This window comes from Perissodus microlepis, chromosome 10, assembly GCF_051167445.1.
Source record: "Perissodus microlepis isolate ML-2025 ecotype Zambia chromosome 10, ASM5116744v1, whole genome shotgun sequence".
NCBI lineage: Eukaryota > Metazoa > Chordata > Actinopteri > Cichliformes > Cichlidae > Perissodus > Perissodus microlepis.
In genome coordinates this window covers 2,051,672-2,078,454 of record NC_140470.1, presented here as the reverse complement: position 1 = coordinate 2,078,454, position 26,783 = coordinate 2,051,672, and the positions used below count along the sequence as shown (strand labels likewise).

General features: G+C 44.5%; 1 protein-coding gene across 1 annotated transcript in view; it reads left to right on the top strand.

The window, feature by feature from the left end:
• Positions 1 to 23,250, top strand: part of cxadr (CXADR Ig-like cell adhesion molecule) — a 38,753-nt gene extending 15,503 nt beyond the window's left edge. The window contains exons 2-7 of the mRNA XM_084941437.1: positions 10,781 to 10,953; positions 14,222 to 14,426; positions 17,478 to 17,633; positions 17,750 to 17,872; positions 19,365 to 19,503; positions 20,499 to 23,250. Coding sequence (XP_084797563.1) covers positions 10,781 to 10,953; positions 14,222 to 14,426; positions 17,478 to 17,633; positions 17,750 to 17,872; positions 19,365 to 19,503; positions 20,499 to 20,781 — 1,079 coding nt within the window. The 3' untranslated portion in view covers positions 20,782 to 23,250. The remainder of the gene's footprint in view (positions 1 to 10,780; positions 10,954 to 14,221; positions 14,427 to 17,477; positions 17,634 to 17,749; positions 17,873 to 19,364; positions 19,504 to 20,498) is intronic.
• Positions 23,251 to 26,783: the final 3,533 nt, after the last annotated feature.

The following is a 26,783-nucleotide window of genomic DNA, read 5'->3' as shown; positions in this document are numbered from 1 at the left end:
GACTGAAATTCTTCTTACTCTTTGTCATTACTCCCACTGAGCGATGAAACTGCTGATCTCTGAATTTTCCCACCTGGAGTTTTTTGGTGGAATTCCATCACTAATGATTGTGAAAGCAGGCTGGTTGTAATCCCTAATTTAGCTCAGTGTTTCGGGAGAAATGTTCTAGCGCGATGTTCACGCTCTGTTGCTTTAAGCTGACTTCTTGAGTGTTCACCTCTCTCACATAATGAATCACACCCATGAGAAAACCTTTGTTTCGTTCACGCGCATATTTTCGTCGTTTTCTGCATTGCAAGTGCTCGTTTGCGTGTTCTATAAGCCATCGAATCTGAATTGGCTTTTAAACCTGTCTGCCCATCAACAGTCTGAATGTAGTAGTTGCACTCTGCTGCGATTGTGTCTCAGTGTTTGATCAGCAGCGCTGCCTCCTGATCGCAGCTGGCTTTGTGCCCTGGGGCCCGGACAAAGGCGGGGGTGCCGGCAGAGGCCTGGTCTCTATCAGACATTTTATTTGTTTAGGGGGTCGAATAGGCAGCAGCATGGCCGTCCCCCGCTCGCATTCATAGAAACTCCTGTGTCAGGAGAGAGACACCCCATCAGTATATCCCACTGAGACATGTGGTTTTCATTTTGTTGTTCATAGTAAGCTGCTGGAAGCTTAGAAGACAAATACCTCCCTTCTATAAACATTGGCGTTTTTCCCCCAGCAGCCTCACCCAACCCTCATTTGTTATGTATTGCATTAAAAAGGTTTTGCTTCACATTCTTCTCCTTAACTGAATGTGTCAGTAAAGAGTATTGTGAAAATCAATGAAACACTGCGGCCATATTTGTATTCGGGCTGTACAGTAGACAAACGACGCATATTTTAACACGTGCAGCAGATGCAGGTTTGATGTTGTTGTTTAGCAACACGTACCTGACACACATACCATCATTAACCACGGGCTGATGATTGATTTAAATCCTTTAGCTGATCCACGGCATCTCTTCCTCCACTAATGGGAAGTAAATGTCAGCAGAGACGCATGAATGCGCGTGTGCTGTCATGAGGCATATTTCTGTTTTGCACCCTTTCTCAAGTCATGCAAAATGCTTTCATGTGTTAACTAATTGCTTGCAGAGATTGTTTTTTTGCCCCTTGCAAAATTAGTGGTACATGATTTTGTAATTATCCCTCTGGCTTCTGCAACTCGGAAAAAGCGTTCCTGCTGTTTGCATCCAGGTGAAGGGTTTTTATTTTGTTTTTTTTTTATACCAAGACCCACCAAATGCGCTTGAAGCAGCTTTTATTATTTAGCTCCACCGTGTTTTGCCTCTTTAATGTTTTACTTTCCTCCTCACATGGCTACTCTGGCACATTTGTTAATGTTTCCCACGAGGATGTTATCAGTGGGTTATCTGTGTGCTGCTCCTTGGACTGGCGTATTGCCTATCAGCTTTATGGCATAGCCAGGCCCCACATTGTCACCACCTCACTCTGTCACTGGGCTTCGACAAATCCTGAAGGACACAGGCCTTTTATGTGTGTCCCTGTATGTGCCTGAGTCTGTTTCTACAGGTCTCAGAGATGGTGGAAATGATGGGCACTGTTATCTGACTCTTCAGAGTGCTTGAGTTAATTTGCTCTCTTCTCACATGGGGTGTAGGGAGGAGGGGATTTGGAATGGGCCAGTATTGCTTTTAAAGCTTCGCATGTAGCTTTACAGCAGTTCAGGATTGCAGAGAGTTAAGAAAATCCCCCATCCTGAACTTTGGAAAGGGGATTTTGGTGTCCACACATGCTTAGGAATTCTATGAGTGGTTCCAAGCCTGTGATGACACCTTAATTGTCTATTAAGGACAGAGCTAACGGAAATTGTCCTTTGTGGTCCCTTTCTTCTTTTGTTGCTTCCTTCCCATGGTTCCTTTATTCCCTCAGTAATTTAACATCGGTAATGGTGAGAGTCCAAATGAACTTAAATGTAGGGCTGGGCGATATGGCCTAAAATCCATATCGCGATATAATTTGAAGCACGTGCGGTAACGATATATATCGCGATATATTCTTTTCTTCTGTATAACGTATTTTCCACACTATAAGGCACACTTAAAATCCTTTAATTTTCTCAAAAATCGAGAGTGTGCCTTATGTATGAATTCTGGTTGTGCTTACTGACCTCGAACCGATTTTGGTGTGCAGAAATCTGTTAAAAAATGTTTTGATGGATTGTCAGAGCATTACGGCTGCCGTAGTGAGGAGCTTCGCGGAGTAATCTGGGTCCAAAACTCCGTCCGCTTCAGGTCCCAAATCAAACGAACACTGACAGTTAAAAACTGTCTAAATTCTTTCATCTTTAATAAAATGATCAGCGTTGCTGCTTTATCAGGTGTAACAATTAAGTTTAACATCCAGGCATCCATGAAAACAGAATTTATTAAATGTAACGGAGTTAGAAGTTAACAGGAAGTTAGCTCGCTAGTTTCCACCTAAACATGACATACCATGTTCTGACTGAGAGATTTTTGAAACTAATTCAAACGTTCAGCTCTGCTACCACTTCCAACATAAATGAAGACCGAAAACTAAACAGCAGTGGCGTTTGCAGGGTTACTGAAGTTGGACTACCTGGTATATAATGTTGTGCTACGTGATTGTTAGCGACACAGCTATGTTAGCATAACATTAGCACAGTGAAGCTGGAGGATGAACGCCAACTTTTCTTCCACTCGATAAAAGTTAACGTGAGGGATTCTGGTGGTTGGGGACAAATGCAATCGCATAGCAGGATGCTATACACGGGCCAAACTTCAGTCAGGAGAACAACTGAGATTATTCATCCACAATACGAGGTTAGTTATTAATATACTGCAACTACATGGGAATAGAGCAGCTGCAGAGAATTCAACATTAATGAATCAGTGTTACGGAAGTGGAGGAAGCGCAGTTTTTGGCTTTCCCCATATTTCAAAAGTGCTTCATCTCTTTGCTATGACTGTCGCCCGGTATAATTTGCAGATGATAATGGTTGTAGCCGCTGCGATGCTTTCGACCAAAACAGGCGCAGCTTGATGACATCATCAAAATGCGCTATCGCGATAGAGCGAAATAGTCAAAATCTCTATCGTTGGCCAAATTTATATCGTTTCTATCGTATATCGTTTATATCGCCCACCCCTACTTAAATGTACGTGAAAAATAAAATCATCATCCTTAATCTGTTTTGACCGGTTGAGTGATGTCATAAAATACCAGGATTGTTGGTCAGCCTCGCTTTTATAATTGCAGTAATTAAGAATTAGCGCCACATTAAATGCGCATAGACGGGTCAGCAAATGGAAGCTTCACAGATACTGTATTAACCGCATCCCCCATAGGCTTGTGTAAAAGCTGTCAGACGACTGAGTAAAGTGCCTGTCATTCGTCACCCCTTCATCATTTAATGTCCAATTATGTCAAAACAGCCTTTAGGTCTTCCGCAATGGGGATTGATGCCTACTCTGTGTGGCAAGTGGAGCTTTCAGGCTGCATTACAGCACAATCAGTATGGTTCAACAGTCCCAGCCCTCTGCAACACTACATAAACTCCTGCCAAGCTCGCTCTCAGGGCACCCACATTGCTTCAAATTGAATAGCTCCAGCGGGAATACTAGGGCGAGCATTCAGAGCCGCCTTTTTTGAGCTGCAACCAAGTTATGAAGTTATCCTCTGCCATTCCCAACATAATTGATGTTCTTCAGCATTGTCACAGGGGATCGGCTTGCCTGTTTATGATGGGTAGAGTGTCTGTGTGGTTTAATGTGCTCATTCCAGAGCCCCACAGACTGCAAATGTACTGTAATGAATTGCTAATGTTCATCCCACCGTCATTGCCTCGCTGGAAAAATGTGCCACGTTTTTCAAAAGCTCTGTCGCCGCTGTTTGTTTGTTCTTGCGCATGAGATTATTTTCCTTTCACTCGGTTGGAAATAATACTTTTTAAGATTGTTTTAATGTTTGTTTTTGTGGTTTCCAGTGAGCTCAACATATTCCACCCACAGTGCTGCTTATGAGGAAGAAATGTAAATTCATACATGCATGTCTTGTTTGTCAGATTGTTTCCTCTGCCATGCACTCTTATACGTGTGTTTTAGCAGCAGGCTGCAATACATCAGACTTGATTGAAATATCAAAACACTTTAAGCTTACGTCAAACCAAATGATAGTGTAACTGCATTAAGGATATGCAAACCTTAAAGAAAGTAAATCTCACTGCAGCGTCATTCACCTCCTTCGTCTAGCCAGGCTTTATTTGTAGCTGTTGTTTCGTCAAGTGACTGAAATAGTTGCTGCCTTTATCTCTCAGACTTCACAAGAAGCTTATGGTGCACTCTGACCTGTGCCAAGACTGAGGGTCTTTAGTTTGGGTCAGGAGATGTTAGCTTAGCAAATGGCGGAGCTGCTCTTTGCACCACATGTTGTCTAGAAGAGGGGAAGAAAGAAAAAACTATAAAAGTGATAGCCATGCTTTGAAATTATGCACATGAGAAGCTAATCTGTTCTGACTTCAGATTAGGTTAGTAGTGGACATTGCTGAGATTTATTATCTTATAATTATCTTGAATTATATAGTTTAAAATAGAGAAATTAAGTTGAAATGTGTAAATATTAAAAATCAACCTTTTTCCATTTCTTTAAAAACATGTCTTTCATTTCTTTTGTGCATTTGAGTCTGAAAGTATATCATTCGGGGATACATTCACAGTCCTGAGTCACGGCGTTGGTGAGAGGTTACAGCTGTGGGTCGTCTGCTAATCGGAAGTTTTGCGGTTCAATCCCTGCTCCTCTAATCTGCATTTAGAAGTATCCCCGGGGAAGATACTGAACCCCAAGTCGGGTGGGTGAATTGGGGTTGTAGTAAGAAAGCGCTTTGAGTGCTCAAATGAGTGAGTGTTGAGTGTTCTGCTGGAGGTTTCTTCCTGTTAAAAGGGAGTTTTTCCTTCCCACTGTCGCCTGAGAGCTCGATCATAGGGGATCATTTGATTGTTGGGTTTTTCTCTGTATGTATTATTGTAGGGTCTACCTTACAATATAAAGCTCCTTGAGGCGACTGCTGTTGTGATTCAGTGCTGTATAATTAAAATTGAATTGAATTCAAGTAGAGTAGAAAACCGCTTTATCAGTCTATTCAAATATATACTGAGCTACTTCAGGTCGAAGGACTTTGTGATTGTCACACATTGGGTGGTGAAGTCCATTTAAAAACTGGATGTGAAGTAAGCTGCTGTTCTGCTGAGAATCCAAGAGACACTCCACACTTACATGATAGCAACATTTCCATCACACGATGGGCCCATCCTAAAACCTGCTTTATCGTTTTATTTTATTATCACACTAATGAGAAGCATGCTGTTTAAAAAAAAAAAAAGAACATCTTCCTATTAGCTCAGACCAGAGTGTTTACAGAGTTCAACATTAAAGGGAGCCGAAGGGTCTGATGTACTACTGGGAATAGTATTGGGTAGTCTAGAAAGCTTGTCTTGTCTTTTGCCTGTAGACTCGGTGTAATCATAAGCAGAGACGTGTTTGTAGAGATGAAGAGTACAGAGTCCGAGACTCCTCCTGTTAAAGGGGACACTGATGGACAGCTGCTAATGTTGAGTTAGCGAGTGGGTGAATGAGGAAGCGCCGTATGGCCTGGCAAACTGATTGAAGTCTGTACTATGAGCCGGTGTCTGCACTGTTACTTTGTAATGAAACCACGTGGATGTCTGAGTCAGTTCGAGCCACATAAACACTTTCAAATGCTGAAGTAACATCAACTTCTTTTTATGAATCTTCCTGCCGTGTCCTCCTACTTAACCTCTTTCTACCTCTCTTTACCACACTCGCTGACTCGCCCACTTTCCCCCTCGCTTCCTCCCATGCAGTCTTTTAAGCACCACGGCAACCTTCTCGGAGGGATTGGTTGCCAGGAGACAGGATTCGCTCCTCATTGTATGCTGACAAAGGTGGCGGTGAGGGGGGGGGGGGTTACAATCAGCAGGACTGTGGAGAGTTGGAGGCCTGTGGGACTGGCACTTTACAATTACGGGTGTGTTGGAGACAGAGGCTGGGAGGGACAGAGAGGGGGATGAGTGAGTGAGATAGTGGTAGTTGGGGGGTACAGGGTGGAGCACGCTGACACCCTAAATTCCTTCTGCTCATTCATTCCTGGTCTCCCAGTAACCATGCTGGGTGTGCTGCGTCAGACTGAGTCGCTCACAGAGACGCAGACAGCCACGAATAGTTATTAGGATAGACTTTAATTAGCCAGCATGCACTCCCTCATTGCTCAGCTCTCCTCCTACATGCACACACAGCACGCATCTTACTACAATAGCAGACTCTGAGCTCAAGGAAATAAATCTGTGGCTGGAGTCTTTGCATGACTGCGTTTACAACCAGCCCATTTTTCATAGTTTTCCTTGGACTTTAATGATGGCCTTCCTTATCACTCGATTATATTACCCTCAGGGAAGAAGGCCTGTTTACTTTTGCTCTGCTGCTATTTCTCTTAATAAACACTGAAGCTCATCCTATATAAGCTGATGATTGTATGCAGCACCGCTGCAGACTTTGACCTCAGTGAGATCATATCTGTTCTGATTGTGGTGTTTCACATCCTGAATACAGTATATGTTGCTCAACACTGTGTGAGCTACAAACAGTGTGGTGTGTCTTGTGACATAAGAAGGCGTTTTCTTTCCTGTTGGTAATGTTGAAATCATAACAATGAGCTCAACTGAGATGTCCTAGTGTATTTCTAATACGCCCAGTGGGTAAATATTATTGATTTGTGGTCTTAAAGGCTCCGAAAACATCTTTTCACACACAGCTCAGTTAAAGTTTTTATGTATGGGGCAGATTCTTGTCAGTGATTGAAAGAAGATGGGGCCCAGCTAACGTGATGCCATATGCTGTGTGCTGTCGCACTCACAAGTCCTGATGTAGCAGATTATCTGATTTTAAAGATGTTTCAGAGCTTTATTTTCAGCACATGATTTGATCTAATTTGTATTGTCATTTTTGAGCCGCATCAAACAACATGTTAGCATGCGGCCGTGAGTATGTGCATGAGCTGCACTGTTGTGTGTACACGGAAACACGGCTTTAATCAGACACAGGTGAAGCCAGTAAACTGCTGCATCCCTACTTGTGACATTCATCACTGTCACTTTTAGAAAGGTAGAAATCTCACCTGCATGCTGCCTCTTACATCAAATCGAGTCTGTTTTTTGCTTTCATTAAGTCTAAAACTGTCATTTACCCGCGAGAGATCTCTGCTGGCGACCTGAGCGGCGCCGCTTCTACATACGCAGACTCTGCTCTTAGCTACAATAGCAGGAGGAAATAAAAGCTCAAAGCTCACTGCTGCTCATGGCAACTAGACCAACAAGTCTATTGCAATATGGCAAAACTCATGGGCACACCCCAGCTCTCTCCATTGTTTTATGTCTAAATGAAGCTTTGGAAAACAGTGACATGGAAGAGACGCTTGGATGACATGCTGGCGCTTCAACAGATCATTAAAGCTAGTTACGTTACACATTTAATGTCTGAAAAGGGCTTATGAATACTCAGATTATCTTATTTGCATTGCACTTCCTCTACTTGAGTTTATACTTCCTGAAGCAGGATTAAATGGATTTATATCATCGTTGGGGGGAAAGCTGTGTCTGCATGTTGGGCGTGATGAAGAATTAAGAATACACTACCTGTGTTTTCTTTATCATAACATATTCTGTAGCCTATCACAGAATATGTTGTCATTGAGGTGTACAGGCAATCAAATGTGTCTGCCCGTTGAAGGTATAATATCCTGAAATGGCATTTTTTCTCATTTGTGTGGTGCGTAATGAAAAAGGCCTCTAGCTGCACTGTAATTGAAACAAATGCTACTCAAGGCTCCAGATAGCTGCCATCGATTCAACAGGTGCATCATTACTCATCAGAGAAAGCAGTCGCTGCGATAAACCATTCCAGCTGATTACTTTCTTTTTCTCTCCTCTCTAAGCAACTTTAAAATGTGCTGCAGCTTCTTGAAGTGTTTGATGAATCGACACGGCGTTCCTTAATGCAGATGCCAGGCTGAGTATCCGCTTTGACAGTGACAGACACATATCTAGCTTTTCTCTATTTTGCTTCCCATTTCTCGTGCTTCTGCTGAAGGCGGTGGATCGTTCCCATCAAGGGCATCTGTCAAAATCTGTGGGCCGAAACAACCAGCTGCAGCCCCGGTGGCCATGGGAATAAAACTGAGCTTGTGCTATCATATCAAGTGCTCACATTCTCTGAGCTTCAGCAGTAGTGGGTTGGAGTCAGATTGTCACACTCTGTATGTGTTTAAGTTTCATTCTTTCGTCTGCCACAGGGGCATGAAGCCACTGAGGGACGGGGACTTGTAGCTAACGCTTTCTTTACCTTGAGCCTGGAAAACATATTTCCCCTGCAGTGAGCTGTCTCGATGTTAGAATTGCCACATCAGATATCCTGGTTAACCCTACTGTATGATGACATTGAAACGTCGGGGTTAGGCATCCGCGATCAGCTGGTTTGGATAACAGAATACTTTGAAGGTTAAACAATGAATTGTAGTGGTAGTAGTAACCCTCTATGGTACACGATGCACTGCAACACTGTTTGTTTGCTACATCTACACCTTGGAAGCTGATTTTTCTTCCTTCCTTTGATTTTAATTTTTGCTGTTAATGTGTGTAAACAGTTGCCAGGTTTGGCTGCTGTTCCACCAAATACGTTTGCAGATTAGTCCGCTCCATCTGTCAGTTAGTATATGAAAGGAGCTAAAATGAGATGCAGATGTCGCTATGGACAGAAATACCCAGCAGATACATTTAGTTACATATGTTTGATGCTATTTTGCAGTATTTTTAAGTGTAACACATTTAAAGCACTTTTTCGCAGCAACATATTGAGATTTTTTTTTTTTTTAAAGAAGTTCTCCCCCTGCTCGTTGGTTGGACGGTGGCAAGCTGTCAGAAGGATTTTAATACATTTAATACATGCATGTGACAACTCCATTCTCCATGGGCTGTGCTCCTGCTGGAGCTTAAATCTCTTATTGAATAAAAAATCTTAACCCAGATGATGTCGCCCTGGAAATTATGTTTATTTGTTCTAAGAATAAATGCTTAAGAGGCTGCTTCAGTTTGTCTTTATTATTATCACCATTCGTTCAGCTAAGCTACGATCTGCTGTGTTAGTCTTGCTTTACATTGTGCAGATGTAAAGTGTGTATATATATATATATATAGTAGGGGTGCAACGATACTCGTATCGATATTGAACCGTTCGATACAGTGCTTTCGGTTCGGTACGCATATGTATCGAACAATACACAATTTTTAATTTATTTTATCAACTTTCCTTCTGACGATGCTGTCTGTGTTGAGCGCTCAGTGGATCTGCGCTCGACAGTGCAGCCTAGGCGGAGTAGTCGAACGCAGATTCACTGAGCGCAGGGCAAGCTAGCGAGACAGAAGTTAAGCTCTCCTTGCAACATGGCAAATTGAACCTCCCCCACCCTCATTCAGATCTGGCGTTTGGAACTATTTTGGTTTTCATGTGACGTATGACCCTGAAGGTAAGCGCGTCATGGACTAAAGTAAAACAGTATGTTGGATGTGCCACGCAATGCTCAATTACATGGGTGGGAGCTAGTGCGTTAGCGCAGTTAGCTCGTTAACGTGTTGGCCGTCCAGCCCCACGCACGGGGCGATCCGCGGCAGCTCGTTAACGGAGATTTGCCGTGTTGTGGCGTTAACGTCATTTCAGATTAACGCTGACAGCACTAGTGGGAACACAACGAATATGACTGCACATTTACTCCGACATCATCCCAGTGCAAAGACAAGTGGAAGCAGACAAAAACAACAAGCAGGCATGCTACAAACTTTACCCGAGTCATTTAGACAGCCGTTAGCACAGGATTCTCCTCATGGGGACCTGATATGTTTAATATGCTGCTGAGAATATAGCCCAGAAGAAGCGTATAGTATAGCTTTTATTTTGAAAGAGCCATTTCTCTGTAATAAACTCTCTTTTCCAAAGATGAGTGATTTCTCCATCAGATAGATTTATTATTTTATCCCTTTGTTGTTTCAGCAACATTAAATTTAAAAACTGTACTTTTGAGTTAAAATATATATTTATAATTTTAATAAATGACAAATTAAAAAAGCATGAACATTTTTTGTATCGAAAAAATATCGAACCGTGACACCAAAGTACCGAACCGTGAATTTTGTGTATCGCTGCACCCCTAATAAAAATATATATATATATATATATATATATATATATATATATATATATATATATATATATATATATATATATATATATATATATATAGAGAGAGAGAGATACAAACATGACATGAGTTGTAAATAACAGAAAAGCGAAAATAATTTCTGCTGTTTTATATTTTTTTGTTTTTCTGTCAGTAAATTTAAACCCTTTATGCTGTGATGCAGTGTTTTTAGCACAAGGCTTGCTCTCTTTACTGAAGCTTCGTGCAGTCACCCTTATCACAGACTCTAAGCTCTTTGGTCTCAGAATAAAAACTCCTGTCCTAATTATGAAAAACATGCTTTATTCTCATTTTTAGGCCGTCTTTCAAATGACGTTAAACAGAATATAAAGTCACCTCCAAAACTGTCAGTAAGCTCACAGTTAACAGCTCTTGCAAACGTAGTTGTCCTTGTGTTATTGTATATGTTGCCGTTAGTGACTTTAATTAATGTTCTTTGCTTCCAGGGTTGACCTCAGGTCTAGAGATCACATCATCTTCAGCGTCTACGCCCACGGAGGTGGCCAGCGGACAGAGCGTGAAGCTGGATTGCCAGTTCACTCTGGCTTCTGAAGATTCTGGACCACTGGATATTGAATGGAGCTTGGTGGCGTCTGACAACCAGAAAGACGACCAAGTGGTGAGTGTTTTAAAATGAAAACATGTGTGTGCTGTCCTTAATTCACGACGGTCTCTGGGCCTCTGAAAAGAGCTTGGGAAGCTGTTGAAGCCCTGACAGCACGTGGAGATCCTCCATTTAATGGCAGCCTCGTTCAGTGTTTAAATGTGAAGCCATGAGGAATATTAACTATGTCTGAATGAAAGAATGCCATCACTTTAACAGATGAAGCCAGCGGAGTGCCTGAAACAGCCTTTAGAGATGGTTTCTACTGTGGGACGGTCCTCTCCCGTGGCTCTCTGCTCTGCCACCTGTCACAAAGCTTTTTCATCCCTCTCTCCTTTTTTTCCTCCTTCCCTTGTGTCCTATGGCTTTTTTGTGAGCCAAATGTTATAAATGGGTCACAGCCTCATCATTAGGCATCTCTGTCCTCCACCCACTGTTGTTTCTGTCTGCAGTCCCAACCAGCCCCCCTCTCAGTCAGGTAGAACTGACTGTCTGTACAGTTTTGCCTTTAACTCTGTTTCTTTTTGCTGTGGCTCATTAGCTGGAGTGTGGGAGGAAATACACGTTCCTAGTATATTTGTGATTGTCATGATGAAAGCTCATTGCGAGCACTTTCAGCATGTCTCGTTTTTGTATGAACTGGCCTCTTCCTTGTGTCTGAATACAGCTGCAGAAATATATCAAATATCCCCAAAAAGCCTTTGATCCCACAGTTTATTGTCTTTATTACGTGCCATTTCGCTGGCTCCAGTGTGCACATGTGTTAATGTTTCCAAACCTTTGGAGGGATTTGGACAAGTCGGACGTCTCTCTCTGAACATATTTGTTCTCCTTGACCTATCAGATTTTTCTCGCTACATACGCACGCTCAGATTTGTGTAGCCGTTAACCAACGTGAAGTCGTGCGCACAGTAAATTCTTTGTAATTAGTGGCGTGTTAACTCCAAATTGCCATTTTTAATATATGTGACAGTGTTCAATAGAATTAGGCCAACCTGCTAAGAGCAAAGCTGCCGGGCCAGTCGGAGCAATGAAAGTTTTTAGCCAGAGGCTCAGAACCTTTGCTCACCTGAGCTGTGGAAATCCAGACAAAGGGAAAGGCTGCTGTCAGATAATATTTTTAAATAGAGAACTAGTCTGTAAGATCAGGACACGAGGCCGGGGTTGTATGGCATGTGTGGCATATGCCAGTGACCTCATTTGAAGCTTTTTGTTCACATTAATGTGCTTTATGTTTGAGCTTTTCTCAGCATCGATGTAGTGGCAGCGCCTTTTATTTGACACATCCTACATATCGTCAGGATCTTTTTCAGGGTGGTGAAGCATAGCTAATGCATCCTGCTTTGTTAGGCCTCAGTGTGAGATGCCAGACATGCCTACAGTATCAGTCATTTGCATTTGGCTCTCATTGCCTGGCTACAGAGCTGCTGAAGGGAGGGCGTGCCCTGACTGAGTATTCACCACCAATGTGAAAACAACAGCAACAGAAAACGAGTGCGAAACCTGATGTCAGCAGGAGAAAGAGCACACAGCTCTGTCACACAAACTGCTTCCTTTATCTTTGAGTGTAACAGCAGAGCCTTTTGTTTGTTGACGTTATTGAAACGGGAATTTCTGTATATTGAAGGATTTGTGTGTAAAAATGTGACAATGTTTGGTGAAAGTTGAATCGTTTCTATTCAGAGGCTCATGGACGTGTTTTGTTGGACATTTTCAGGTAGCGATTGAGCGCTAACCTTGTGAATCGGTTTGAGCTCGTCCCCTGAAAGGTGGCGGCGGCAGCACGTTGAGCCATCCGAGTCACCAGCCTCAGCGGGAGCGCAGAGACAGAAGGGTGCTCCCCTTCAGCTATGCAGGTTGTTTAGATAATACAGGTATTGCTGCTGTGTGCTTTGCCTCTCAAATGAGCTGCAGCTTTTCCTCTTTCACTCCCCGAGTAACAGCATCACATGACGATGATGTCATCTCATCGTGTGCTCCATGAAACTGGCCAGTAGAGCTCTTCTTACCTCTGCAGCGGCCTACCATTCAGTCACATTGAATGGTAGGCCAGCTGGCGATTGCATCGTTACACAGCCTACCTGTTGTGAGATGCAGCACTTCTGTCCTTCTCCAGCAGGTCTAGTCATTTGCCCTTTATGGTTTCATGATCTTTTTTTTTTTTATTATTCTCAAGGTTATTGTGCAGTTTATTTCTTTATTATTTTAGCTGGAGGTGTGCATGTGCATAAGCACTCCCATCTGTGAAGTAGTTGAGCCCAAGTGAGAGCTCTTGTCTGGCTGAGCTCGGGGCAATTTAATTTCCTCTCCACCGTGGTCTCATCTCGCTCATCTCTGTTATTGCTGCTGATGTTGTGATCCCCAGTGAAGTCAGAAGGATAGGTTTTCCTCCCCTGAGAGCCAAGAGGAATTTTACCACAATTACCTGTTTACATGGCTAATACGTGCAAGATGAACACAGCGGGCACTGTGAGTCCGCCTGTCTCGAGAAGCCAGGCGTCCAGTTGGGAATTGAGAGGCAGGGCGACTCGGCGTAGGCACATTAGAAGCTCGCTGACTCGTTCCCTTTGTTTTGAACCTTGTGCTTCCTTTCAGTGCTCTGCTTCCTCTGGTTCATTATTCCTCCTCTCCTCCTGCCACGTTAACTTTCTCTCTGCTCGTCTCCACTCTGGGGTATTGCTGTGTCTGCTGTTGATCATGGCACAGAAAAGCCTGCTGATGACTGTCTCCATGGAAATGTGTAGAATATGCCAGCGTCTGTGAAAGAGACTGAAAATTCTTTTCATTGTTTGTGTTTCTTGTAGCCTCTGTTCTTTTTCTGTGTGTTTCTGTTCCCCCCTCCACTATCTGCCCACTTCTAGCTACAAAGCCTCTCATTAGCTCCACCTGGCCTTTATTTCTAGGCATTTCCTTGCTGCTTTCAAGACCCAGACAGTTGTGTGCGTGTGTGTGGTGAAGTGGTTGGATAGAATTGGGAGCTTTGTTGACACAGCAGGTGTTGATTTAGCTCCACAGTGCTGGCTTTGTTTGTTCCACCTTCATTCTTCTTACGCACAGAAAGGGCAAAACAGCAGAGGCTGGCAGGCTGAAGGGCAGCGCAGAGATAAGAGACTGTCCTTTATTGCTTCTGTGCATTTCAGCTGGTTCAGTAAACAAAGCCAATGCTTGCAGGAAGTAAACAACTTTCGTCTCAGCGGCTTTGTTCACTTTCTTTTTCTAGCAGTACTTTTATGTTTTCTTTGGTTTAAATGTGAATCTTTCCTTTTCTTTATTTCCAAAACAGATCATTTTGTACTCTGGCGACAGAGCCTACGAGAACTACGACACACCCGTCAAAGGTCGGGTCCACTTCAATTCGCCCGATCCGAAGAATGGCGACGCCTCAATCAACGTTCTAACGGTGAAGTCAACGGACACTGGCACCTACCAGTGCAAAGTGAAGAAGGCCCCTGGTGTCCGCAACAAGAAAATGCAGCTGCTTGTTATGGGTATGTAGGACGCTCACATTAGCATCAGGCTAGCAGTGTCCTAGCACTGTTTTTCCCTCACAGGGTAAATTCTCTCTGCCTCTGCTGTGGAAATGCAGCAGATCATACGCCCTTTGTCCACTTTGGCTGTTTTGATGTAATCCCTCCTAAGAGAGCATGACCTTCCCTGTGGCTGTAGAGCATTGCCCCTACGCTCGCCGCGATGGTGTCTAAAAGGATTATTCAGACATTTGAAAAAAAATTTTTCTGTATTTTACCCATTTTAATACCTGCTTTGTACAATTATAACGTCAGTCGGGAAAAGTTATGCTTTTCCACTTAGAAACCTTAATTAACAGCTGAGATAGCGACAGCATTGCTAATTAATGAAAAATTCCACTGTTACAAATCAGGCTGAAAGGAAGTGAATGCGCTCAGCTGTTGCTTTTATTGCACAGAGTGAGATGGGTGACACATCATAGTTGTATAAGTCAGACGATTCAGTCCCGAGGCAAACACACTCACAGTGGCCTCACTGGTCAGTCAGGCAGCTAAATGATGTTGAAAGTGAATCGCCTCCCGAAACCAGCTCGCTATTTGCATGTGGGGAAAAACAGCCTACACGTGTAACACTAGTGCGTGTGTGTTGTGGGATAAGCTGCGTATTTAGCTGCTGTGGAAGCTCTGTTATCAGCACGGTTTCTGTTCTAAAGATAGGACGAGCTCCAGAAATGGCTGCCGCGATATCGTGAAGAAAAGTGACCGCACCGCACCGACTAGCTCAACCAGAAAAACACGAGTTGGTGAGAAGCAAACTTGTGATGCTGCAGCACAAAGCAGTTCTCTAATAAAGGGTGAATGCTGCAGATAATTTGGCCAAAAAACGTGGCAGCATCTGACTCGAGAGGCATCGACGAGGCCTTCGGGGAGGCAGACAGAAAAACTTAGTCACTGCTTGAGTCGTCGCTAATACGTTTGACTGCGCATGTGCTGTGATAGCTTCTCCTGCCAGCTATGCTTCTACATTTTTCACCAGTGAGGGAGATTTATGAGTATTTTAAATTCTCTTTTGTTTGAAATTTTGGTTAGCGTTTGAAAAAAAAACAGCCTAGTTATCAGTCTCGTATGAAACAGGCCGCATGCAGCACAGGCAGTGGATCTTATGATGCATGAACCTGCTGTGTTTTATCCACCTGTTTCTACAGATCTGTTACAGTTACACTGCCTCCTGTTAAAGTATTAACGAAACGTACGCTGCTGTTCTAGTTATCCTCCTTATTTTAATCATTTGACTTGTTCATTCTGAGCTGCTGTGGATAAGGGCATCGGCTAATGAATAAACATGTAGTGAGGCTGAAATCCGGATAGCTTTAGCTGCGAGTGTTTGTGTGTGTTTGAGAGACCGCTCGAGGCTACAGGAGCTGACAGGCTGCTAGTTGTTGACCCCAGGGGTAGAGGATGTTAAAAGGAGAGGTGAGGACATCTTGCCTGCTCTGCATTTTACCTTGAGGTTGATGTTGTCACGAGGTGGATGGTCCCCAAGAGCAGGGCAGACGTGCACATGTGTGTGTCTGTGTGCATGAACATAAGCCGACCTGAGTATATTTACCGGGTTTGTGCCGTGGTTTGTCACGATCGCTGCCATGCGCGCGCACACATGCTCACACCTGCAGTGTACATGGTGTCCAGGTGCTGTGCACAGGGTAGCATGCCTCGTTGTGTATTCTCCTCTGGTTGCAGCAGGACATTGAAGTTAACAGGAGGAGAGTACCCACCTGCAGTTCAGTACTGCACGTCAGCATCTCTAACAACTGTTTCTGACTAGGCCCCGCCTACGCTCTCGGCAGCCAATCACTCGGCCCTGCCCGTGTTCAGACAATCCTCATCACATCCAGCTCAAAGCTCAACAGCCGATCTCATTAATTCAGTCTGCCTGGCCCGCGAGTCACTTATATTTCACTTTACCGTTCCACATTTAGCAAAGTTATTTGTGAAGCGGTGCATCTCCTGTCTGTAATGCATACCGAGATCTGTTTTTTTCTTTTCCACACACCTTGTGCACGTAATAAATCTGTTCATTTAACACAGTAGGGCTGTCTGTATCGCGTTGTCTCTGTGCTCTTCCAGCCTCCTTTTGACCTCATCATTCAGAAGAATGAATCCGCTCAAAGGACAGAAGCCCTAAAAAAAGAGGAGCCGTGCGTTTCAACGCTCAGATGTGTCGACTTGACTTTCACCTTTGAAAGACGCTTTTAAAAATGTCATAACTCACTGACATTTACTGTGTGTGTGTGTGTGTGTGTGTGTGTGTGAGTGAGCGAATGTGTGTCTGCAGCAAAGTGCAGGCCAGAGACTTGGGAGCCACGCAGGCTTGGCGTCCATCACTCTACCATCTGTCCATTAGCACCTGCTTCATTTGTGCTCTCCTGCTTTCTGTTTTACCCCCTCTAACCTCGCCCTGTGTGTTTATTAGATTGGAAGGCGCACTCAGTGCTGTCAGTGTACTGTTAATCCTTATGGTTATGCCTGCTAAGCTCCTCCCTTCCCGCCTGGCACCTGGTTCAGATCTGTAGAGCCCCACTCCAGGGTTTTGTTGTTACAGAAGCCATTACAGCACCGTGAAGTCAGCTTTCTGACAGTGAACACAGAGCACAGTCTGTGGCCTTAGATTTCCTCTGTCCAAATATTACCCGTCACTTTCTCTCCCTCCTCTCACTCACCGCGTGTCGGGGCTTGTTTTCGAATCCGTCTCATCTCTTACCAACACCCGACTGAACGAGAGCACACGTGCGCTTGCGTGTCCACTGACGCAGCGCCTTTCTTCTACACGATTATCCTGAGTGACAGCTCTTAATAACTACAGATGTATCAATTACTCTGATTACTGCTCTAATTTGTCAGATGAGCGCTGCTTTGAGTGAGGGAGGAAACTCAACTTTAGAGCTACACAATACACAGACGCACACTGTAAGATTGGAAAATCACTGGGTTGTAGGCAGGTGTGTTATTCTGTGCCAGTGTGACCAGTGCTGCCCCTCTAAATGGCTTCCTCTGCCTCTTTGCTGTCCACAGAGAAGCCGTCCAAGCCCAGGTGCTACACTGAGGGCTCCACACATGAAGGCAAAGACGTTGTGCTGAGGTGCACATCTGATGCAGGAAGCAAACCCATGAAATACAGCTGGGAGAAGACTACTGGCAGCAAAGTGCTGCCCGCCTCCTCAGTGCTGGGTAATGCAGCTTTTTACAAGGTCAAACCGTTTAAAGGTCCTGCACATAACTCTGTTTGTGTTTAACTCTGTCATCTTTTCACTGTGTTTGTGTTTTGTTTGTGGTTTTTTGTTTAGATCCTGTGTCAGGCACAGTCAACGTGAAGAATGCATCTGCCAGTGCATCTGGCACGTATCGCTGCACCGCTACCAATCGCGTTGGCGCCGAGCAGTGTGTGCTCGATCTCAGCGTGACAGCTAGTGAGTACCCAACCGTCTTAATTGGTGTCTATTCAGTCCATTTCACATGTAGAGCTTTCTGTATTCTGGTGTTTAATGATCAGGTTTGGAATAGTCGGAGCAGAAGTTTAAAAGGTTTTCCCAAGGTTATACCCCGTGAGCTGCCCTCGCTTTTAGGACAGCGTTTATACCTACATCAGGGGTGGGGAACTCCAGGACTCGAGGGCCGGTGTCCTGCAGGTTTTAGACGTGTCCTTGATCCAACACGGCTCATTTAAACGGCTACACAACCTACTCAACATGTCTCGAAGGTCTCCAGAGGCCTGGTAATGAAAACATTTGATTCAGGTGTGCTGACTCAGGGTGAGAGCTAAAACCTGCAGGACGCCGAGTTCCCCACCCTGACCTATGTTAACAGTATAAACCGCAGTGGTCATCAGTAACTGTTAAAAAAGGAGAAAGGAGGAAAAATCAACACCGACCGTCTTGTTGGAATCTTTTGGATGGTGAATATGACGACGTGCTATTTGTTCAAGAGAAAAACAGGTCACCATGGCATTAAAATGTATTTATAACATAATAATATAATATAATATAATAATAATAACATAATTATAGATTGATGTCATTCTTCCTCAAGTTGTAGAATAGTCTATAAATCTTTAAAACACGGGGGAGGACGTCAGTGATGTAAATCCTACATATAAACACTTTGCTCCATAATTTCTGTGCTTATTTGCTTTGTTGATATTCAGTAAAAGTTGCTGATTTTATTACTGATCAAATAATCTTCTTGCTTACAGTACAACTGTTACTTATCCTACTGACTCTGTCCTTTTTTGCAGTTGAGTCGGGCTTTGTTTGTTTGTCTTGTTTTTATTGGTTTGTTCTTTTTAAATGTTGGTGTAAAAAGTGTTTGTGGGAAAACTTCATTACTGCTGTTGCTGTAGCGTGTGTCACTAGATTATGAAAAGTTTTCCTCAACATACAAAGTAAAGGTGAGTGCATGAAAAGCCTCCAAGGTTATTATAACAGGTCAGCAGGTCAACCATCAGTCAAGTGCAAAGTCTGATGAATTCTGCTTTTGAAAGACAGAATATTAGAGCGACGTGTTGTTGCCGTGCAGGAATGTGGAGCCTTCATTTATGATGTTATTAGATTTCTCCATCGCAGCTTTTGTTAAATCTCACTGAGCCACAGTGTGTGTCTATGTGTGCGCGTGTGTTAATGAGAGTGTGTATGAAGTACTCGTTCTTCTGATCGTCAAACACCACGCCATGGTTTTGTTTATATTTCCCTGGAAACCCAGATGTGCTGTCAGCAAACACAGTTTCCATCACATGGATGCCAACAAGGATATTTTGTTCAGTTCAGTACGTTACGTGTGTTTCATGTGCTTTATGTGCCTGATTAGCTTAAAAGGAAGTGGAAGAAAGATGACACGCTTGTTATGACTCATGAGTACTCTGCTACACCCAGCACCTTCACCCTCTCCCTTCTTTGTGTCGTCCAGTCCCGAATACTGCCGGCATCGTCGCGGGATCCATAATTGCTGTCCTGTTGATCCTCCTCATCATCGCCATTATCCTGTTCTGCTTCTGCCGTGCCCGTAACAGGAAAAAGTACGAGAAGGAAATCTGCAATGAGATAAGGTACTCAATGAGATTTGGCCCTCAGATGCACACAGCTCCAATCTGATGGATTAATATTTTGTATTACTGTCTAGTGTTTGGTGTGAGAGGTGGAGCGTGTCATGGTTACGTAATGTTGGATTACAGTGGGCGCCGAAAATGCCATAGGTAACCTGTGATTATTGGTGTCGGCTCAGCGTGTAGCATGATTGGTAGTCATCCACGCGCACACACACACACACACACACACACACAACAACCGTGGAAGTGGTTTTTATCTCTCAGCGTTTTTATTTTTTTTACCCCTCCTCAAATAAACAGCTGTGGTAATCAGTTTGAAAGCTTTGTTTGTTCTGTGCATCCTGTTTCGTGTTGCTGCCGGCTGCCCTCCCCCTCAGCCCCCCCGCCACAGCCACCTACTCTAACTCCCCTCGACGTCCGACTCTTCGTCCGGCCTGTGGGCTCTGCACCATCGCTCTGCCGTGGACTGAATCTGTCTTACACCACAATGTGACACCGCTCACGCTGTAGGACACTAAGGATTAGACCAACAGTCCTGTCTCGCACACGCAGACGCACATTTGCTGAAACACCACAGCATGAAAGTACGGACTAAACAAGCGCCGGCCCCTCAGGCTCAGTTTGATTGAGCATTTAACTGGATTATTGCTGCTTATTAGCTGTTAATGTGGTGGCAGAGGGAGTCGAGGGCATGGCTGTGTTCGGATGCTCGGCTCAGTCTCTCCAGGCTTTCGCAGTCAGCGTGACTGAGCTGCGGAGACGATGCCTGACCAACTGACTTCAATTATTTGCCCCTTATTATCGAGTCAAGTCATGTTTCATTTTTAAATGACTCAGAGTCGATTCATTATGTTCCTCGCTGTTCCTACCTGTGGACTTTCTCTTGATTTGCAGGGCATCACAAAATCATTCTCAGTGTATTTGACACCAAGTCCACGATGACGAGTTTCCAGGTTTGTTGTCTAAACGTGCTGCTGTCTGTTTCCCCCCCTCAGAGAGGATGTGCCCCCTCCCAAGAGTCGCGCTTCAACTGCTCGAAGCTTCACTGTGGCCAGCCAGCGCTCCTCACTGGGCTCCATGTCGCCTTCCAACCTGCACGAGTATGCCCTGAAGCCTCAGTACGACAAGATTCCCTCATCAGAGGAGTACGACAGGCCTCCGAGCCAGGCTCCGGTGCCGCCGCCCTCGGCCGGCAAGATGGCCGGCTACAACCTGAGTCGCATGGGGGGCATCCCTGTCATGGTCCCTGCCCAGACAAGGGACGGTTCAATCGTCTAGCAGATCGTCTTCACGGGAAAGGACTGTGCAAAGAGGGGATTGAACGGAAGGAAGTGGGACAAAAGCTGGGATGGATGCACTCGCCTGATTTTTAGCTCTTTATTATTTACCTACGGGAATATTCTCTGCTTATGGAGACCCGGCTCTGCTGTGGTGCTGAGAAGAGAATTTGAGTTGTACACAACAGAGTAAATGAAGTTTTTATCAAATGCAAAAACATACAAAAAAACTTTTATGAATTTTGTCTCCTGGACGTAAAGTTAGTGTGGGTATGAAGCAGACCGGCAAAGTAAATATCTATTGTATATATGCATGTGTTTTTGTTTAGTTTCTGTTTCCTGTCTGTTTTTTAAGCATACATGGCCCCTGCTGTAGAGTTGTACTGTATGTTTAAAACAGATCCAGGCCCCTGAATGGCCTGCTGTACAGCTGTATGCATGCATGTATAAAATTACAGCTGTGTTTGCGTGAGCGTGTGTCTGTAAGGCAGTATAAGTTTCTCTTTCATTTGCTTTCTTTAAAATACTAAATAACTGTTTGATCCAGTCTTCACTCCTGATGATGAGACTTCAGCGTAAAACCTCCTCAGAGACGCTCGTTAGGAGGAAAGTCACAGATCTGGTTTAATCCCTGCACCGAGTGCACCAACTGCTTATGTGGGTCAGCCGTTTTCTTTCCAACGCTTCTTCTGTTGTTTGAATTGTCCACTGTGGGGTTGGCCGGGGATTTGAGGGTGGACAGGATTGGCTGGCAGCGAGGGGGAGGTTCAGCCGAGCAGATCTTGTGATTGGGTGTATTATTGCTTCTTGAGTGAGCTTGAAAAGGAGCAGTGTCCATCCCCCAACTCTTCTCCAGAAAACTTTGAAGAGGTGTAGAGAAATAATGGAGGCCGCTGGACAACAAGGTTCACTGAGCACTCGGCGCTGATTATGTTTGACTGTCCACAGGCCTTTAACCACCCGAAGGACGTGTAGGCGCACCGAACGGGTTAAACACCAAGTTTGAATTCATTGGTAGTAGCTCACCCCCCTCAGAGCTGCCACGTATGCAATCCTCTGTATCTGAGGTGCGTTACAAGGAGCCTGTATCTTAATTAACCTTCTCTGTGTGGTTAATGTGAAACCTTTTGTGGCTTAATTAAGATGTTTTTTAATGATGTAAAGCAGGATGAAGACAGTTCCCACACAGAGAAACAAATGGTGAATATTCTGTGTGTCTACGTTATGACCAGTCCGAGTTTATCTTGCTCTCAGATCATGTGAATGTTGGTGCAGTCGGTCGGTTTAAGTTGCCACAGTGACGTCGGTTATTTAATTCCCATTCTTCCACCATTTGGAAGACCAAAAATCTCATCTTCTATTTTCTAAGAAAAATAAAGGCAGTAATTTAGCAGGAAAAGTGTTTCTTTTCACTCTGACGCCTTATTGTACTCCTCGTTTCAGCCTTACACACTTCTCCTCCGTTCACTTCCTCACAGCTCAGTTATGATAACTTCTATCGTGCCTTGTTTTCCCAGTTGAGTTGCGTTGTAGCACGTCTGCCACTGGTACACCGCGCCGTGTGCAGTAACATCGCCCTGCATGGCCGCCAGTGCCACGACATCAGAAGAACAATAATCTATACGCAGCCTGTTTTGTACCTTCTGTTGTCCCACTCCCACTTACCTCATACGATTTTTCCCACGGCTTGCAAAACCTTTACGACTGTCTTAAACCTTCTATTTTTTTATTCCAAAAACATGATTTTGTTGTTCTTCTTTTTTTTTTTTAAACGTCATTTTAAACCTCAGTAATTGATGTGCTTTTTAAGAAAAGAGGAAAAAACAGCTAAATGGCTCTGGCTGTACGTATAAATATTTTGTCAAAGTAACCCTATCTAATCGCAACAAAATGAAAGATGTAAAGACGACACTGTCTATATGGATGTTTGTGATGCTCTGCTGTGCTTGACAAATCTATATCTAGGAGGGGGTTAGTGCAGAGAGCGTGTGCGTCAGGTTTTCGTGTGTGAATCCCAGTATCTAAGAGGAGGTGACAGCTGTAGAAAAGTCTTGGCCCCTGCACTGCAGATTTGATGTAACACCAAGAAAAGTGAGATGTGGGCCTGTCTAGACAAAGAATTACATCTGTCAGATCTACTTAAACACTCTTCTGTGTGCAGGTTTGTGTGTGCGAGAGAGAACTGGCTGATGTATTGCTGAGGGGCCCTTGTAGGATTCTCTTTAGACCCTTCACCTGCTGGCAAAGTGTACAGAGCTCACAGAGGGGCTCCTGCTACTGTCCCTCTCTGTGCTCACAGCATTAATAACTAATATTACTAACAGTACTAACAGTAGCTTTGAAATCAGCCTGCTAATACTATATGAAGATCTACTTTTGAGGTTTGCACATGCGTGGAAACCACTTTTCTTTTTTGTGTGTATCATTTGTGCTTTATTTTTGAATAATAAAAGTCCATGAAATAAGGAAACGCTTGGCTGTTGTCGTTTTTTGTTGTTTCTCTGAGCACTAAAACGTTTATCTCCCGTCCAGCAGCGCGCTCACCGGGGACCCGGTCTCCTGTCCAGCTTTCTGATTGTGATTAATTTGAGGCAGTCGCTGAGTTCCACCCCTTACACCAGGTGAGGTGACTTTCTAACCGCTTAATGACCGCCATTAGTCAAAGAAGCAGGCAGGCGGCGATTGCGCCTGCCATTTCCACTCCACGCCGTTCGAGCTCAGAATAAACATGCCGAGGTTTGAGACCTGGCTGCCCACCTATTCTGTGCGCCACTTACATCGACTCATCGTCACTCTCTGGTTGCGCCGTTCGGTCTCTGGCATCTTTGCCATTTGTTTCCATGTTTGCTTAGCTTTTTCAATTACAGCCAATTTCCTCCCTTAGTTAATGTGGTGGGTAATTACGTTTATTGCAAGCCTGCACTAATCAAACTTGTGCAAAATTTGCGTCCTAATTAAGTATGCTGAATGATGTGAAACGCCTGGTTAACAGCTGAGGCACACATGTTAGTGTCACGTCTTTCTATTGCAATCACTGTCCTCAGCCTCTTTATACACTTAACATGCTGGTGATCTTGACATGCGGATGGATCAATGCCAAAGGCTACACCGCATGCAGGCTGTGGACAGGTAGTCAATAACCAGACTAAAGCACTTAGTAGCACTGCTAAGTGGACGTCCATTGCTGTAATTGGATGTCAGTAACAGATAGGGCCACAGAGCATTGATCTGTGGCGAGTCCGAGTCTCCTGTGGAACCTAATAGCTCCCCAGCAGTTGTGCACATCGGGGTGTGTGCAGCTGCACTGATACCAGCGCAATCTCAGCCACCTTTACAAATGGATGTGACTGGATGTAATGGCACTTTTATGGCTGCGCATTCCAAACATTCATTAAAAGGACATTAGTGATGTGTGCTAGTGCGCGTGTAGAGATGAGATTTATGGACTAAGCGCTGTTCTCTCATTGAATTAATGTACAATGAGTCATACATCATCTCTCAGTCTCCTCCAGCCCAATATCCATTTGTAGCATTTTTTACCTCTTGTCCTCATTCACATAGCTGAGGGGAGAGCGTGGTGGTGCACTGAGCACCTGGGGATTTGTGCCTGCCTCCCACTTCCACAGCCCTCCCCCCACCTTCTGCCTGGCTAAGGTATTAATTGTTTGTACAGATAAAGGAGGCTGGTACAGCAGAAAAAAAAACACCAAAAAAAACCTCATTGGTTCTCCAGGAGGGTTTCCTTGGCAACCTTATCTGGTTGTATACAGTCTAAGCTGGCTGCTAGAAGGATGATTTATCTGCCTGCTAACAAAAGAGGCCTCTAAAAGCACAGGTCTCATCAAAGTCGCTATCCTCCCGCGTGATGTCTCCTGTCACAGACGCTAAGCTTTCTGCCATTTTTAGAAACCTCCCTCAGGTTGGGAGAGGGTTGCAGGGGGAATTCTGGGCAGGATGGTGGAATATGCATAATGTGAAGAGTCGGCTCCATCGGCACAGCAGTACATTAAGTTTTTGGCTCGGCGCTCTTAGCGCTTTGGATGCAAAAATGGCACACAGATTATGATGTGAAAGTAAGCTTTTACAGCCACTTCGGATGAATGACTGAGGAGTTCAGCCCTTTTTGGACGTGGCCTCCCTCGCGTTTTGGTCTCTATAGTATTCTGATGGATACAGCGTCTGTATGAGTGTAGAATCTGGATTCTCCCTGATGTCAAAACGGGAAGCTTTAAGTCGTACGTGCAATGCTGCAGCACTCTTCAGAAGCTTTTAGCTTCACACTCTAAATCCAGCATCTTCTCATACTTTAATGGTCATAATATTAATGTCACACATGTGGGATGCTGGATGTGAAAATACACCTAAATAAAGCTGACAGCCTGAACTTTAAATGCATGTCACCGTGCCATGTCAGAGGAATGGGAAAAGGAGGCGCAACATCAATTTGTCACCATGCAAACAGCCACAGCTCTCAGCCATATGTCGCCTTGAACAACCCGCACGCCGGGGCTGGAGACCTCGGAGGATGCTCTGTGAAGAGGGAGTTGAGTCGCACCCTGAGCCAATCATCCCGCCCTGTCTGCTGTGCCCACCGACAGCCTGGATCTCTCGTGGGGCCCACCCAGCTGGCATGTACTCATTTGTCAGACTGGGAGGAAGAGACCGCTGGTACACCAACCATTGCATCTCCCACATCCTCCACGCATCCGTGCCTCGCCATTTGGTCGATACGGAGTCATCTGTTTAAAGGTTGACGTCTGCACACGCTGCATCTCAGCGTCATCTTGGGTCACTATTTTCGACCGCATGCTGCTCACATTTGGATGACTAATATGTGACTTTTGACGAATGACCTTCCCCTCTGTGCTCAAGGGAGAAAAGGGGAGCAGAGGCGGATTCACGCTGAGCTTGCACTCAGTCCAACAACATGTTTTTTCCCTCAAGATCCTGTTCTCTCTGCTCTCTCTGGACCGATTTTGGTGAGCTTCATGGATCGGTAAAGTGATGCTCATCTGCACATGTGACATTTTTACTGGCAGGAAGATCATTGCGTGTGGCATGAACAAAAAACGAAGTTCCTTAACCGCACAATGCATTGGAAAATAAACATGTTCAGAGTTGGTCCTCATCACTTAAGCATATGGCAGTGGAGGACAAAAGAACAGTGAGAGCGCCAGATCAAACAGCGTGCTCAGAGAAACGACTCCTGGTTTAATATCCTCCCTGAATACTGTACGAGATCTTCAGTCACCCAGTACCTCTGATCTTTTGTCCCAGCCCTGTGCCGTTATCTCCTATCTCCCTTGGCTGAAGCTGAGAGATTGGAATCGGGAGCACTGCAGTTAAACCCTCGCACGGCAAGATGGAGGTTACAGCTCGCCGCAGTCGTTTACAATGTGATTTGTACTTTTAATCTGAACCTCGGCCGGACTCTATTATAGGTGATCAAGCTCCAATGCCGTGTCATCGGGAGGGCACAATCGAGGCCAACAATAAAATGTAGCCTCGGCAAAGGGAGCGGGCCACAGTTTCCCTTCTTTTCTCCTTCTGATGATTGGGGTCATCTTTGTTATTACCACAGTGATGTCAGTGATATATTACGTGTGTGAGTCTCTCAGTGCCTGTCCATGTGTGAGTTCATATATATCAATGCTGGCGTGTGCTTCCATGTTTCCTGTGTGGCCACAGTCAGGGCAAAGGTCAGGTTACTGATTTAACGAGATGGGGCGATCCCAGTTCCCTCTGCACCAGCACAGCTAACACTTACACCATCTCAGGCTGTTTCCAGCTGAGAAATTAAGACGCATGAAGTCGCGGTATATACATGCTTTCTCTCAGCCGCATCACTCAGCTATGCAGATGACACACAGCTTTATGTCCCTATGACAGCAGTTAAACATAATACTTTAATACAGTAATTAGAGCCCGCTGTAGGCATTAAAGGCACTGCGCTCAGTGGTTTGAATTATATCTGTCTAATAGACTGCAGCTTGTTCGTGTAAA